The following is a 16,171-nucleotide window of genomic DNA, read 5'->3' on the forward strand; positions in this document are numbered from 1 at the left end:
AGAGGTCAATGGACCTCAACCAAGCTAAGTGGGGAATAAGATATCAAACAGTTCGTGGTAACGAACTGTAGTAAGGAGCGACCCGGCTCAATAGTAAACGAAACTCTAAAAAAAGGAATTTCGATGCTAAAAGATATCAAAAGAATCATATTTTTATGCTGATTTCAAATATATAAGTTTTATCAAATTTAGTCTTTGTCATCAAAAGTTACGAGCCTGAAAAAAATTTGCCTTATTTTAGAAAATAGGGGGAAACAAAAAAAATGTGAGATTTCGTATTTTTTGCCAAAAGATTAATCACGGGTGCGTGTTTATTTGTTTTTTTTTTTCCAAGGGTCATCGTATCGACCAAGTGGTCCTAGAGTGTTGCAGGAGGGCTCATTCTAACGGAAATGAAAAGTTCTAGTGCCCTTTTTAAGTGACCGAAAAAATTGGAGGGCACCTAGGCCCCCTCCCACGCTCATTTTTTCCCATAGTCAACGGATCAAAATTTTGAGATAGCCATTTTGTTCCGCATAGTCGAAAACCATCATAACTATGTCTTTGGGGATGACTTACCACCCACAGTCCCTGGGGGAGGGGCTGCAAGTTACTAACTTTGACCAATGTTTACATACAGTAATGGTTATTGTGAAGTGTACCGACGTTTTCAGGTTTTTTTTTGTTTGGGCGTGGGGTTCAGGGGAGGGAGCTATATGGGAGGATCTTTCCTTGGAGGAATATTTCATGGGGGAAGAGAAATTCAATGAAAAGGGCGTACAATTTTCTAGCATTACTATTAAAAAAAAAAAGAATGAAAATATAAACATGAAAAAGTTTTTTCAATTGAGAGTAAGGAGAAGCATTAAAACTTAAAACGAACAGAGATTATTACGCATATGAGGGGTTCTAAAAATACTTTAGCGTAAAGAGCGAGGTATTTAGAAGGAGATTCGCTCTTTATGCTAAATTATTTTTAGTAATTTCAACTATTTATTCTACGGCCTTTCTGATTCAGGGGTCATTCTTAAAGAATTGGGACAAAACTTAAGATCTAGTGTGAAGAGCGAGGTATTAACGAGGGGACAAACCCCCTCATATATATAATCAAAAATATAAGAATATAAAAGTTTGTTACGTAAGTTAATTCTTAAGTTACGTATATTTTTTACTAATAAAAACGTTCGTTAAAAATTAAACGTTCTAGTTGCCTTTATAAGTAATCGAAAAATTGGAGGGCAACTAGGCCTCCTTCCCCAACCCCTTATTTCTCAAAATCGTCTGATCAAAACTAAAAGAAAGCCATTTAGCCAAAAAAAGAATTAATATGCAAATATCATTTTAATAATTTATGTACGGAGAGTCAAAATCAGACATGCATTAATTCAAAAACTTTCAGAAGTTAAATAAAAAAAACAAGTTTTTTGAAATGCAATTAAGGAGCGACATTAGAACTTAAAACGAACAGAAATTACTCCTTATATGAAAGGGGCTTTTCCTCCTCGACACCCCGCTCCTTGCGCTAAAGTTTGATTCTTTCTCGCAACTCTACTTTTTAAAACAATAAAAAAAATTAGCGTAAAGAGCAGGGTGTCGAGGAGGAAAAGCCCCTTTCATATAAGGAGTAATTTCTGTTCGTTTTAAGTTCTAATGTCGCTCCTTACTTTCATTTCAAAAAACTTGTTTTTTTTTTTATCTAACATAGAATTTATATCTTAAGATTTGTATCTTAGAGAATTTACTTTTGTAAGCAATCGTGCTCTTTTCTCCGGTGTTTATTCTGCTTAGAAATAATAGGCAGCGCAATATCGCTGCCTAAATAAAGAGCAAATTGGGCAAAATTTATTGTTTATTCTTTTTTTCCAACCAAGGCACTTCGTATAGAAGGATATGTCGTAGAAACTTCAAAAGATCGCCATTCGATTGAAAATTGAAAGTTCTAGTGTCATTTCTAATAGTCAAAGTGATTGAAGGGCCATTGGCCATCCCTCCCCAGCACCAATTATTTCCCAGAACACATATACAAATTTTAAATTGCCATTTTGTTCAGAATAGTTGAAAGGTACAGTAAGTATAAGTTATGCAATTCGTCACAGAAACGTTGGACGAAGCTCATTTGATTGGAAATTGAAAGTCCTAGAGCCCTTTTAACGAGTCAAAAATGATTGAAGGACAACCAGCCCCCTTCCACCTCTATCATTTCCTCTAATACATCTAATCAAAATTTTGAGACAGCCATTTTGTTCCACATTGTTTAAAGGTCCAGTAATTGTGTCTTTGAAGATGTCAACAACCCAGAGCCTCCAGGACAAGGGCTATAAGTTGTGCTGGTTGTCCCTTGTTAACATATAAGCTTTTAATATATATTTATGTAATATATTTTTTTATTAGTAACATTTATTTTTATGGAAAGTACGGTCGTATAAAATTCGTAGGGGGCTCATTAAATTGGAGATCAGAAGTTCTAGCACCTTTTTTCAGAGTCAAAATGGATCGGAGGGCAACTAGCCCCCATGTCCTCTTTTCATGGTCATTTTATTCAAAATAATTCGAAGATTGTCTAATAAGGCCTATGTGGGCGAGACCACCCCCAGAGCCTGAGGGCAAGGGTTATGCGTTATATACCGGGGGATACAAAGTATTTATGTATGAGGTGTCGCATAAACTTTGCAGGAGGCTCATTGGATTGGAAATTGAAAGTTCTAGTTTCCTTTTAAGAGTCAAAAGCGATTAGAGGGAAACGAGCCCCCACACCCTCTTTTCTCCAAATGCATCCGATGGAAATTTTGATATAGTCATTCTGTTCAAAATATTCTGAAGTTCAATTAACATATAAGAATGCCTTAAGGGTTGACAAAATCCCCAGAGCCCATGGGAAAGGGTTGTAAGTTATGACCCAGGGGTATATAAGGTTTTTATGGAACGGGTGGTCGTACTAATTTCGGAAGGAGCTTATTCGATAGGAAATCAGATATTCTAGGGTCCTTTTAAAGAGTCAAAAGTGATCGGAGGAGAACTAGCCCTCCACAGCCCCTCTTATCCCCCCAATGCATACGATAAAAAATTGGGATGGCAATTTTGTCCAAAATAGTTCAAAGGACAAAACCCATACTTCCTGGGTTGACGAAAACCCACACAGCCCCGAGGGCAAGGGCTGTAAGATATGTAATTTGCTCATTGTTAACATATAAGTATTTTTATGGAAGATATTGCTGGATAAACTTCGGTGAAAAAAAGATGCTTTTTTGATTTAAAATCAAAAGTTATAGTTTTCCCTTTCTAAGAGTCCAAAGTGATCGGAGGGCAACCATCCCCCTCTTCATTTTCTTCCAAAAACTTGGTCAAATAACTAAGGTCAAATAAAAAGGTCAAAAACGTCTATAAATAAAAAGGTCTAAAAAGGTCAAATAACTATAGTTCCAAGTTTGGTAGTTCTTCCGACTTTCAGGGTCAAGGGCTGGGTCAGGCCGACTTTCAAATAACTATAGTTCAAAGTTGGGTAGTTCTTCCAAGTTTCAGGGCAAGGGCTATCAGTTATGCTAGTTTCTTATTGATAACACACAAGGCTTTTAAAGAAAGGGTGACCTTTTAAAGTTTGGAGGAGTCTCGTTCTATTTGAAATTCAAAGCTCTAGTGCTCTTTATAAGAGTTAAAACTAATTGGAGGGTAACCAACGGATGGGTTGTCAAGGGGGCATAACTCAGGAATGACTGAGTGTATTAACTTTTATTTTTGGGAAATGGCAAGGGGGGCAATTTGGGTATTAATTTGGAACTTTAAAGGAATGCTTAAAGGGGAAGATCAGTTGACAAAAAGGCAATGTTTACGTGTCACTACCACTACTACTACCAATCTTATCGCTACCAAAAATAAAACTAATATTCAACCCAAACTGAAAACAAACAGAAATTACTAGATACATGAGCGAGGAAGTTGCCCCTTCAACCCCAGTTACATTACTGATAATAAAACTAATAACAACAATCAAGATGATAACCAAAAGCAAACTAATATTCAACTCAAAACACATAGAAATAACTATGTATATTAACTGGGAAGTCTTTCCCTTATGCTCCAATTATAGTTTAAGAAACAAATACTAAAAGAGAGATATAAGAACTTGAAAGACATCCCCCTTGTACCCCAATTATATCGTAAGTGTGATTCTCGCTTTAATGATAGCACCACAAATTTTAAGCGATTCCAAAGCGAAAAAAAAAACAAATAAAAATAGGTGCTCTGTCAAATAAAGCTCAAGACCATACCCAGAGCGAAGGGTTTACTGGGCTTCAGGTCTAGAGCTTAAAATTGGAGAAACGTTAATGTAATTAAAAGAGCAAATTGCATTATTTTTTGGCAGGTGTTAAAGCGTTTTTTTGGTATCCATTTGTCAAAACATAAAGTTGAATTAGGTTAAAAGGTAGGCTGTATTTTAAATGAACTTTCTATTAAAATAATACAAGATAGGAATCAATCCCTGGCTCTTGGCCAAAAAGTTATCAAACTCTAAAGAGTTATCAAAACTAAAGAATAAAATTGGAAAAGAAACAAATTTTATGGTCTTACTTAATCAAATCATTGCTACAGAGCGACTCGCACTTCAGACTTCTTTGTCAGGAGGAGATTCCTATAGCCACTGTACTGTAGTAGCTGTTAATAGAGTTTGTAATCTTAGGATTGATGATGTTATACATCTGGAAATTATCCGAGCTGTCCCTGTGGCAGGCTTATAAATTATGGAAATATCACAGAGAAATAACTATCGTTCCTGGAACATGTTCTTGACTTATCTTGATGTAGGATATCTAAATTTCAAAATTATGCTTAGCTTTGTAATTAATAGGCAAATAAACCCTTATAAGCTAATTTTGGTGTAAAATTTCTTAAAAGGTGCCATAAAAGTTAGCAAACTAAATTAATTGAGCAAACTAATAAATAACCTTTTATTACAATATATAATGATGGTGGTACGGCAACATCCATAATGGAAGAGGAATATTTGTAAATAACATATAAAATAAACAGAAAAATCGGATTATTATACCACATTAGAAAAATCGGAAATATTCACTTCACCAAGAAGTATGCAGAAAGATGATTTGCTTCAATGACAGATGTTCTGCAGTAGTTTAATCCTTGTGAAAGTAGTAATCAGTTAAGACGGTGAATGCAGTAAAGATAAAATAGCTACTGAAAAGTAAAATAGCTACGTCTAGAGTGTTTTTTTGCAATTAAAAATATGTAGAAGAATAGGAAGATAATTTAAGTCTGAGAACCAAAACTAGAATATTTGAGACTAAATATGGTAAACCCGGTTCTGTAATGTGGGTGCTTTTGAAGACGGAAGAGAGTTTGCGTGTTTTCCTGAGGAATCATCTACAGCAGTTATGGGTACCCATTTGACTATCAGTATACCAAACAATAAGTTGAAGGAAAATAGGGTTTAATCCCTTTTCATAGGGCTGTAATGAGATGAAGGTTAAGATGGTTAGAACATATTTTGCTGATAAAGGATAACATATTGCCGAATATGATTCTTTTAAATTGTTCCAAATAACGTAATAAGAAGTACTTTAATTGAACGATAAGTTTCTTACATCCTAGGGCCGTATCATGGAAGGGGTAGTTATCAGTTTTGACCCCCCTCCCCGATATTTTCATCTGACTCGTAAAACGGTATTAACACGGCAGCTTGCTTTGAAAAAAAAAATTACCATAATTTTTTACAACTTTTTTTAAACTCGTTTTTAAGAATATCTGTAAGGAGGAATCAATTTTTTCGACAAGAGCACTCACACTAATACCCGCTGCATTGATATACCTAAGCTTCGTCCCCAAAAAAGGTTTTCTTAGATACGTTAGTCATGTTAGTCATGTATAATTATAGAACTGGTTCAATTTAGCCCGTTCCTCATATTACAAGAAAGCATTAATTTTGTAACCATTATGTATTCAAAGACCTCAAAATATTGTAAACACGATAGGAACACCTTTCTAAGCTATCATCGTATATATTTTATTTAGGGCCTTAATCAAAAATGCTATTGAGAGCTGATAATAGAGAAAAACCATAAAATATCCATATAACCAATCATGTTAAATTTTTTGTTAGAAAATTCAAATAATTGTAGGTCACTCAATGTAATTGACTATAGTTGGCGTTTAGTAATGTTTCGTGTTTGGCTACATCAATTGGGATTCAGTTTTGACCTAGAAAAGAATTGATCTTTATGAAGGCTATGATGTAAAAGGTATTGTATTAATATGATTTTCATGCACTTTCTTAGGTTTCCGAGGCTCTTTGTTTGCTCCCCATTCATGACGAAATTTGTCATCTGTCCTGCATTACACAAGTTTCGATTCATTTCAGATTTGTGTGTAATGTAAATTAATGTGTGTACTACTAATACTACTAACAACTCACCAAAGCACCAAACCATCGGAAGGTTTGATTCAAACAGCTTTTTGAGTTTTTTTTTTTTTATATAGATTCATTTCGTGAGGAGCCACATGTACAAAATCAATCCTACAGTTTCATCGGACTCATTTTTTGGATATATTTTGTAATAGTTCAATAGATACAAGGGTAAAAACAGAAACCAGAAGGGAGGCTCAATGTAGTTTGAGCCTCCATATTTGTACAGGAGCACAAAAAAAGTTATTAGATGGTGATGCGAGTGTACTCATAGGTATTTATGGTTAGAATTATTTTCACCCCTGCGTGGCATTGCAACCAAGATCGGTGGGTAGTTCTCATTGTATTTTTTAGAACTCAAACTAAGGAAAGCACTATGAAATTAATGAAAAATTTTGAGAGAAAAATGTCTGCATTTGAAAGAAAAAATTTTTAGCATTCAAAACTTATCAAGAAAACTATATGGAAAAAAAAATTACAGAAGAATTGTTTTCTATGCATAAATTCAAATTATATAATTTTAGTCAATGTAATAAGACGTATTAAAATATAAAACAACAGCACAATAGGACGACTGTTTTTTTGTTTTTTTTAGAAAACTACCTAAGAGTCACCGGTAAATTAAACTTAGTATGTAGCCTACGCTGCTTAAAGAGTTACAAGACGTTACAGAAGAAGAGTTACAGACTGTCTGTAAACCTAACTGTTTTTTATTGAGGAGGTAAAGCCTTGGCTATGTATTTCCTATCGACATTGAAAGATACGTTCGATATGGTATGGACTTCAGTAGAAACTCTACTCTCAGTTTAGGGCGAAATAAACAAAGTTTGTGTTGATACTATTGCCAGTCAAATTACTCTACTCTTAGCTTTGGGCGAACATATACAGGTTTGCGTTGCTCCTATTGCCAGTAAGATCTTTAGAGAATGACGTAAGCACCAAAACTGTCTCACGGCTTGATACATATTATACGGTGTATCATATATATATATATATATATATATATATATATATATATATATATATCGAATAGGTATATTAGATAAATATATATTTATATATATATGATATTTGAAGTAGAAATTGTAGTTTAGAAACTTTTGGCTAACACTAATGTAGTTCTTTTTTAATGAGTAACGGCTCAGGGAAAATGGGTGCAGGGAAATTTCCAAAAACATTGCCACAGAAACGGTGCATTACAATTGTTGAAGCACACAAACTATCATGGTATAGAAAAACAGCACAGTCATACATGGAAGCCGAAAAAAAATCCAAACGGCTAGGCAGTATTAGCCATGGCTACAATGAATATGTTTTTCAATGGCTCAGTAGAAGTATTCTGGACCAGCCGATGAACGTTATGATGCATACACGGGCAGAAAGAAAAGGACAGAATTTGACAGGTCATGCAAAAACAGCCATTTTTGGACCAAAAACAAGTAGTGGTAAGATATGTCAACATTAGTTATCAACATTACGTAAGTCAAGTAATGCCATCTATTTTTTGCATAATTCAAGAGCCGAAAAATACAAAAGATATTTGCGTGATTAAATCCGCATAAGATATACCGTAAACTAGGGCTACTAAAACCTAGGATAGGCCCAGTTTATATTCCTACCGAGAAAGATTGACTACTTTTTGAAAAAACTATATTTTTTTATCTAAAATAAGGTAATTTACCAGTGACATAATATTGTCAAAATCCAAGGGGGGGATGGCAAAGTTGGAGCCAATTTTCCCAAATCAAGTCAAAATTATAATTAAAACTGATAAATGAGACATACAATACCATACAGGTAAAGATATACCAAAGAAGACTAATCTACTTCTGTGAATGCATGAATTATGCAGGATTATCATAGTTTTGACCAAATTTTGAAGCAACTAAATTTCATCTGGGGCAGGGGCAAACCATGGCCTGGGAGGGCAGTTGCCCTCCATATCCCATAGAGAATTTTGCCCCTGTAATTTACCACATATTAATTTGCAGAAACACAGTTTTACTTTGTTGTTAAGTAAAGATTGGTAGAGGCCTAGGCCTACAGTCTTCCAAAAATTCAATAATTAAAAGGCAGTATATCTGTCAATAACAGGCTACCATTTTATTCAGTACTGTTTTAGATACCATTATAGTAGCCTTCATCCTATTTTCTGAGTAGTCTAAGTGCCATTTTATTTTGTTAAAAAAAAAGAGAGTAAGCTATAGGCTTTTCCTGTTACAAATAGACATAAACTAAAATACAAAAAAAAGAGAATTGGATTCCTGGGGATTTACTGTTACTATTATAACTAATAGATTCCATAGGCTGAACACATTATGGAGATAAAAAAAATTCAATAGAATGCACAAAGAGACAAAATCATGCCACTCTTCCTAGGGGCACTGAGTAAAACAGCTTTTGCAAATGCCATAAATATTATGTTTCTATATACTGTCCTTCAAGAAAAGAGGTTTCAATCAAAGCTGTTGTATAAGCTATAACATCTATTCTGAACCTTTCTTAAAACCCTTTTCTTGCATTCACAATTGTCATATATATATCATTGATTTTCGAATTAGAATGAAATAGTTATGTGAAATGTGTGTTTGTGTGTGTGTGTGTGTGTGCGTTTGTATATAATTGACTTACATAATTTACAATTGATTTAATAAAGATACAATTTGGTCTTTCCTGAAATAGCTGTGGAATTTGTGATTTATAGTTAAGGATTGCAGTTTTATTTCTGAATTGAAATTTAAAACTGCCTGTTTGACCTTTGCTTTCATTTGAAGGTCCCATCTAAAAAAGTTATGGTAAACCATATGTTTCTGTTAACTACTGGTAACAATTATGTTTTAGTTTTTCACAGATCAACAGAAATTTGTTAATAACCATTGTGATGATGGAAATATGCCTATAGGGCTATTATAATGAATAGTGTTATGTACACCTCTTTTACCATTAAGTGCTACTGACATTAGTAAACTTTGGTATAAATTGCTGGGTCTGTGTGTACTGGAACCCCCATTTAACTGAATTTTGTGCAACTGAATTCATTTAATCAAACCCTTGTTCAACTGAGCCCTGTTTAACTCTACCCTTATCCGACTTATACCCCATGGAACTCAACCCCCATATAACTCAACTCTTATTCAATTCAACCCCTGTGCAAGTAAACCTTATTTAACCCAATCCTCATTAAGTGAACGCTTGTTCAACTGAACTCCCATTTAAGTCAACCCTGTTTAACTCAACCCCTATTTAAATCAAGCCCTGTTTCACTGAAACAGGGCTTGTTTCTCAGCCCAAGGCCCAAGAATAACTTTGAACTATTGCTGCTTAAGATTTGCTTCTCCTTTTGCTTGCAGTTTCTAATTTATATTACCCATCTGGCTAATCTCAGAACTTCTCCAAGTTGAAAGAACCATTCAGGAATAGATCTATCACAAGATCATGGCTCAATGAAGTTTTTTTTTGGTTTTATTGTGAACTATAATTTTTTAATTTGTGTCCAGGAAGGAATTTGTTGAGTAGGCCTATAAGGCAAAACCCATAGTTTTGTACCCACTTCGCTAAGTTCTTTCAATTTGATATTTTAAGTTACATAAAAGGCTTTTGTTAGGGTCATTCTGCAGAAGATGAACTCGGTAATGATTCGTAAGGTTACCATTTCTGAAAATTGGTGGGTTTTTTCTTGTCTTGGATAGAACAAACCACAAAAAAAATTGCTGCCGCCTTCTTGTGGTTTTGGCTTTAGAGCCATTGCATAATTTTGACAACTATGACGTCTTTGTAACAATGAAAACAAATATTTAAATTGTCTGTCTTTGGAAAATGATGTATATCTTTTCTATTTACAAATTAATTTCAATGAAAGTTTTGTCTATTTTAAATTGCTATTTGGAGAGTAAAAAAATATACTTTGATTCTCTAGATACTTCCAAAAGATTAAAGAAACTATTCTAGTCAATAAATGTATAACATTTCGCAAAATTTCCATTTTATGCCAATTGTATTAGTTTAGATCATATAGTTGAAGACGTTGCTTTTTTTTAGACCAAAATTATTCACTAGGGTCTATTCTATACTGTTGTAAACTAAAGCAGGTGGTACCAATAAGCATTCACAGTAGATCTATCTCATTCTTTGTTTTTGCTTAAATTTTATGGCTGTTTTTGTGACACTCATTTTAACTCATTATCAACTTTCAAAATTTTCATGTATTTTTTTCGCTTGGTTGTTTTTTCAAAACTTCTTTTTTTATTTCCATTTGTAAAGGGAAAAAGAGATTTTACATCTGAAAAAATTCTAGAGAGGAATTTTAAGCACGAGTTGAAGGATTTTTAATCATGTAGATTCCAGCAGTAGACTTTTAATGGTCTCAAACATCCACCCTCCAAAAATGACGCTAAATCATATTTTGGTGCTATATGACATTTTATGATGATGTTGTCATGACAAAATTATAAAAAGTGCCTAAATATGAGTAGTAGCTGTCAAATGACCTTAAACGGCTCTCTATGATGTTCTTGCGCCCTATTGGCACTAAAGAAAAAAAAGACTTATCAGCGTTTCTAGCTCTTTTTGAAAATTCACATAAGTTTGTTTGTGTAATAAACTTTTACTATTAAGTATCTAAATACTAGAGATCATTCCTGAATGAGTCATAGCAGCAAATTTATTTCTCAAGGCAGTTTTTTTTTTCAGACATGTTTTTAGGCTTTTGACCACTATGGACTGTGATTTTTATCTGTACTGGGTTGAAGCTATTGCTGCAAATATATTTCGATATACTTTCACACATTTCAAACAGAAGGATAAATTATTCCTTTTTAGAGAGGGGATTAGTTTTAATTCAAGGAGCATGAAAAGAACCCCAAAAATACTTACATAATAATTAACCAATGAGTAAAGAGCATTTCATTTGAGTCCTCTTATATCACTTCCGGAAAAACCGGCTGAATTTCATTTTCTAGTTATATTGTTAATTTGGAGAGCATTGGGCTGAATGGAGTCGAGTCAAACAGGGTTGTGTTAAACAGGGGCGTTGGGCTAAATGGGGTTTAATTAATTAAGGCTTCAATTACATGATAGTTGAGCTGAACAGGGGTTGAGTTGCAGGGGGGATGAATTGAATAAGGTCAGAGCAGAATGTGGCTTCAATTAAACGGAGATTGAGCCTATAGCAATTAAGTTGCACGATTTTTGAGTTAAAAGGGTTTACCTGCATGGGAACCGGTAACTCTTTAGACCATGGGACAATTTGAAGGTAACCCTAAATAATTCTGAAAAATGCATCAAAACAACCAGAAATACCTAATTATCTCATTCCTAATGGGGCAACGTTTCTCTTTACCCTCCCTTCCCTAATGGATAAATGTACAGTTCACTTATATTGCCATTGTATTTTAAAAACAAATAGTAACTGCTAATATTATACAACTGCGACCGCTAATCAAGGAGCAACAAGAGGAGTAGCACTATTGTAAAATACAGTTGCATCATATAAAGAGGGCTAGATGTTTCCCAAATGGGCTTGGGGCTAAACTGAAGTAGTGCACCTGTACTGACGTCAAAAATATGTGTTTCTAATGGTTCTAAAGCAGTTTTCCGAATTTTTTAGGCTTTCCTTCAAATAGTACTATTATCGTAAACATTACATAAATTACAATTCTGTCCGGATTTGGCATGGTTGTAAAATCTTGATTTCTTTTACTTTTTCACTAAATTATAATATCAGAGAATATTTGCCTTATAAATCCACCCTTCCCTCCTTAGTTTTGTAACTATAATTTTGGAATAACCAGTTAAGAAATTAAGATTGAGGCTCTGATGATGTTTTAGTAATGGTTTTGCAAGTGTTTATCGATATCCGAAGAGATTCTTATTTAGTTAGGAATTTGCTAAAAATTTCATTAAAATTCTTGAACTGATTTACCAAGGCTAAATTTTCCCATTAAGGTTCACAGTCTTAGTTAATTCTGTCAAGCATTGACCATTATTTTCATTTTACTTTTCTTATCCAATATTCTTGATGGTGAAAAATATCAGAATAAACTTTTGAAGTGTGTGTTCAGCATTCTTCCTTGGCATGGCATAGTTGTGCATTTTAGTGAAAGTTCCGAGAGAGTATAATTTTTTGTCACTGGTAATTCTATGTCTTTTTTTTTCAGGATTTATCTGAAGAGACCACCTGACCTGTTACTCTGTAGAAATGAGTAATATTTATATTCAAGAACCACCTACTGAAGGGAAGGTAGTCTTATATTGCTTTTAATTATCTAATTTTGGACCATCATAAGTATGCATAGACACGGTACCCCTCCTTCCCCTTCCCCTCTTTGACCCCAAAGGACCTTCTCCATGGTAAATTGAAAAATATTGACCTTATATTTTCTTTTCCATTTCACTATTCGCAATGCGTTTGAATTATTTAACTCTGTATACTGAATTCATTTCTTTGGCTCACTTTTTCAAAGAAAAACTGCTTTAACAAGGGCTACGACATTACCTTCAGTGCATTCGGCCTTTCATTGTATAAATTTTAATAAACGATGTGTATCTGTAATTAATGTTTAAAATTAAATAAACTTTTAACTTAAAGAAATTTGGATATTCGGAGGATGTATAAAAAGTAGATTCACTTGAAATATGAATTTTCATTAAACTTCTGTTGGTATGAATTCGTTACTATAGACAAAGCTTTTTTTCTGTTTAACTACAATAAAACATTGGAAGAGATGTGCGATTTATCTTCTCGTGGCCTCGTGCCCAACTTGCTAAAGTTTTGGAACCAAAGGGCCTCCAAATTTTGACATATTTTTTTGCATTGATCAAGTCCAATTTCCACTTATTTCCATCAAATAACAAAAACAATATCAATATCCTCTTCTTTTGTCAAATAAACCTATGCATAAATGAAGGCTTTCAAAGAATCTAAAGCAACCTTTAAAATTGTTACTATTCTCTGAAGTTTTTTTTCTATATAATTTGCCTCCCCTTATGTTTTTTAATTCTGCCTTACCGCTCAAAGTGGCTCCCTCCCCCCCCTCGAAATCAGTTCTGGTGGTCCCAACAGAAAAGGTACTATATTTTATCGTTTTTGAGTATACACTTGCTGTCATGATTATTAGTTTTGCAACGCAATTGGTGTTTCAACTTTTGAGGGAACGACTTGAGACACTTGAGATTTTTCGGGATTTCTCATTTACTTTGAATTATGAAGATAAATTATTATCGGTCAGAAAAGGTTAATTTGAAGCTTCTTGGGGCTGATTGAAACATCTATAGAATATCTGCTTCCCAAATAGAATAATTGCTTGTGTGACTTAGTAGAACATAAGACTCGAAGAACATAAGAGGTCAATGGCATGAAATTGTAGGACAAGCATAATTAATGGTACATAGTTAAAAGCAAATTTGCCAACTAATACAAGTTTCTCCAAAAATTTAACAAAAAGGAAAAAAGTTTCTATCGTGAAACCTCTGAAGATGAACAAAGAGTAAATAACATGATGGAGTAAGGTACTTATAAATTAAAATTAAATTAGAATTTAAAATTAAAATATAATTTAAATTATAAATTAAACTTTTTCACGTTTCACAAAATCTTTCACGCCTCACAGAAGCTAATTAAAGGCAGTTTTTTTTTCAAATTAAATTAAATAGTGATGCTAGAAATAAACTTAGTTATTCTAAAATAAATAAGGGTCTGCCATCTTGCTCAAACCCATGCTTTTTAATGTAACTTGCACTGAAATTTAATTTGTGCTTTATTAAGAGTATGATTAATGTCTATAGTATATTTCTAAAACTATACAAACTACTAACTTGGTGAATATCGGATATTTGTGATCAGTATAAAAAATTGATTCTTTTGATGTAATATTGTTTTTAAACTTTTTCTTTATAGTTTAGTTTCGTATTGACAAAATTTGTTCATTAATTATCACTCATTACTATGAGCAGTTTGATATTAGGAAATGAAGGAGGATGGCATTGAATGCTCTTGTTAAAATAAATAAAATATAAATAGCTAAGATGTGAACAAGGATAGTTTTCATAAACTTGAGTACTTAACACATATTTGTTTGGCGAATTTGAAGAAGATAAGCCAGAACCTTGTATTACTTGACATAATTGTTTGATTGAAGGATGATATGTTGCCAAAAAACACAAGTTTTGGGAATCCATCCAGGGCTTTAAAAAAGTAGGAGATCTTCAAATGGCACAGAAGCAGCTCATAAGAAAAAGCTACAGCAAAGACTGAAGCTCTGACCAGAATTGGATGGAAGAGTAGAGATTCATATTGGCTTTAGGGGGCTTTAGGCAGTAGCAGTAAATGAGGGAAGCCCGTGGACTTCCCTTCAACGGGGAATCTAATTCTTTCTTAAGGCTTTCCTAATATAGTTTCTGACTCTCCTAACGCTATTGGTTTTCTTATAGTTAATAGGAAATTTAATAAGGTAATTCGTATTGTTATTGGCTTTCCAAATGCAGTTTCACTGATTGTAACTCAGTAATATCTGTTCTTTGGGGTAAAGTGATCGTAAGTGAGCTACTATAAGAAAATAAAATAATTTTAATTCGACAGTTTACTTTCCAACTCAGCACAACAATATCAGTGATTCCTGCGCCCTGCCAGTTATTGTGGCACACGGAGAGGGGAGAATTAGTCAAATGAAATACATTTGGAATATTTATTGGTTAATACCAATATATAAAGACATTTTAGTCTTAGGTTATTGTATTCCAAAATCAATATTGCCTGGTAGGATGCTTAAACTATAACTCGAAAATTGAGCATTTTGCTAGAAAAAGCTGCAATGCTCGGCAGTATTTTCATAAAAAGTACATATCTTTTTTTTAGAAGACTGACATATCTATGAATAAAATTTATAATTTGATCATCTGGTACATTTATTGTACGCTCAGTTTTCTGGTGGAAGTGAAAAAAATGAATGTACCAACTTCTCTTGTTTAAGTTTTTTCTTTTTTTATTTTTCCCCAAATAATGTTAGTATTTTTGTCCAGAGTCTGTGTAATCAAAGGGAAGGGCTAACTAGAGTTGTAGTGCCATTTTTTATTTACCTTGGTTCCCAGTACCAAATATGGGACGGTATGTGATGTGCTGCTATCATTGTAGTTCATTCCACTTCGAAGTTATTAGCGTATATTAGCCAATATTATAGGCCAATCAATTATTTAGGTATTCTAGCTTATCAGCTGTGATCTTATTTAAATACTTGCTTATAATTATCTAGCGATATGGTGAAATAAATTATAGTTTTCTGTTTCAGGTTGTTTTATCAACTTCATTGGGTGACTTTGAAATCGAACTATGGTCAAAAGAATGTCCCAAAGCGTGTCGGAATTTTGTCCAACACTGCCTGAACGGCTATTATGATGGTACAATTTTCCATAGAGTCGTGAAAGGCTTTATTGCACAAGGGGGTGATCCAACTGGAACGGGTGAAAATGGAGAATCTATTTATGGAGCTCCTTTTAAGGTACTTTGACTCTACGATTTGGGTCATCGTAAAAGATTGATGTGAAAAAAATATGCTGTTAAAACTCCCTTTCTTTTTTCTACTACACACAGTTTTTAGTAATAATGTCTTTCTTATTCTTTATGTTGAAGTTTAGCATTTTTTCAAAAAAATAAATACAGATAAAATATTCGGGATCTTTTTATTTTGAAGTCAAGATAATTCCAATGTCAGCAGTTCTCGTAGTAGGCTTTTCTGTTGGTGCATCTTTGTATATTTGCATTTTTTTATTGGTGTTATTGTGCCT

General features: G+C 33.5%; 1 protein-coding gene across 1 annotated transcript in view; it reads left to right on the top strand.

The window, feature by feature from the left end:
* Positions 1 to 7,909: 7,909 nt before the first annotated feature.
* LOC136028032 (spliceosome-associated protein CWC27 homolog) overlaps positions 7,910 to 16,171 on the top strand; it is a 34,039-nt gene continuing 25,777 nt past the window's right edge. The window contains exons 1-3 of the mRNA XM_065705611.1: positions 7,910 to 8,066; positions 12,550 to 12,632; positions 15,676 to 15,885. Of these exons, the coding sequence (XP_065561683.1) occupies positions 12,591 to 12,632; positions 15,676 to 15,885 (252 nt within the window). The 5' untranslated portion in view covers positions 7,910 to 8,066; positions 12,550 to 12,590. The remainder of the gene's footprint in view (positions 8,067 to 12,549; positions 12,633 to 15,675; positions 15,886 to 16,171) is intronic.

Source organism: Artemia franciscana, chromosome 1 (assembly GCF_032884065.1).
Source record: "Artemia franciscana chromosome 1, ASM3288406v1, whole genome shotgun sequence".
In the NCBI taxonomy this organism is placed as follows: Eukaryota; Metazoa; Arthropoda; class Branchiopoda; order Anostraca; family Artemiidae; genus Artemia; species Artemia franciscana.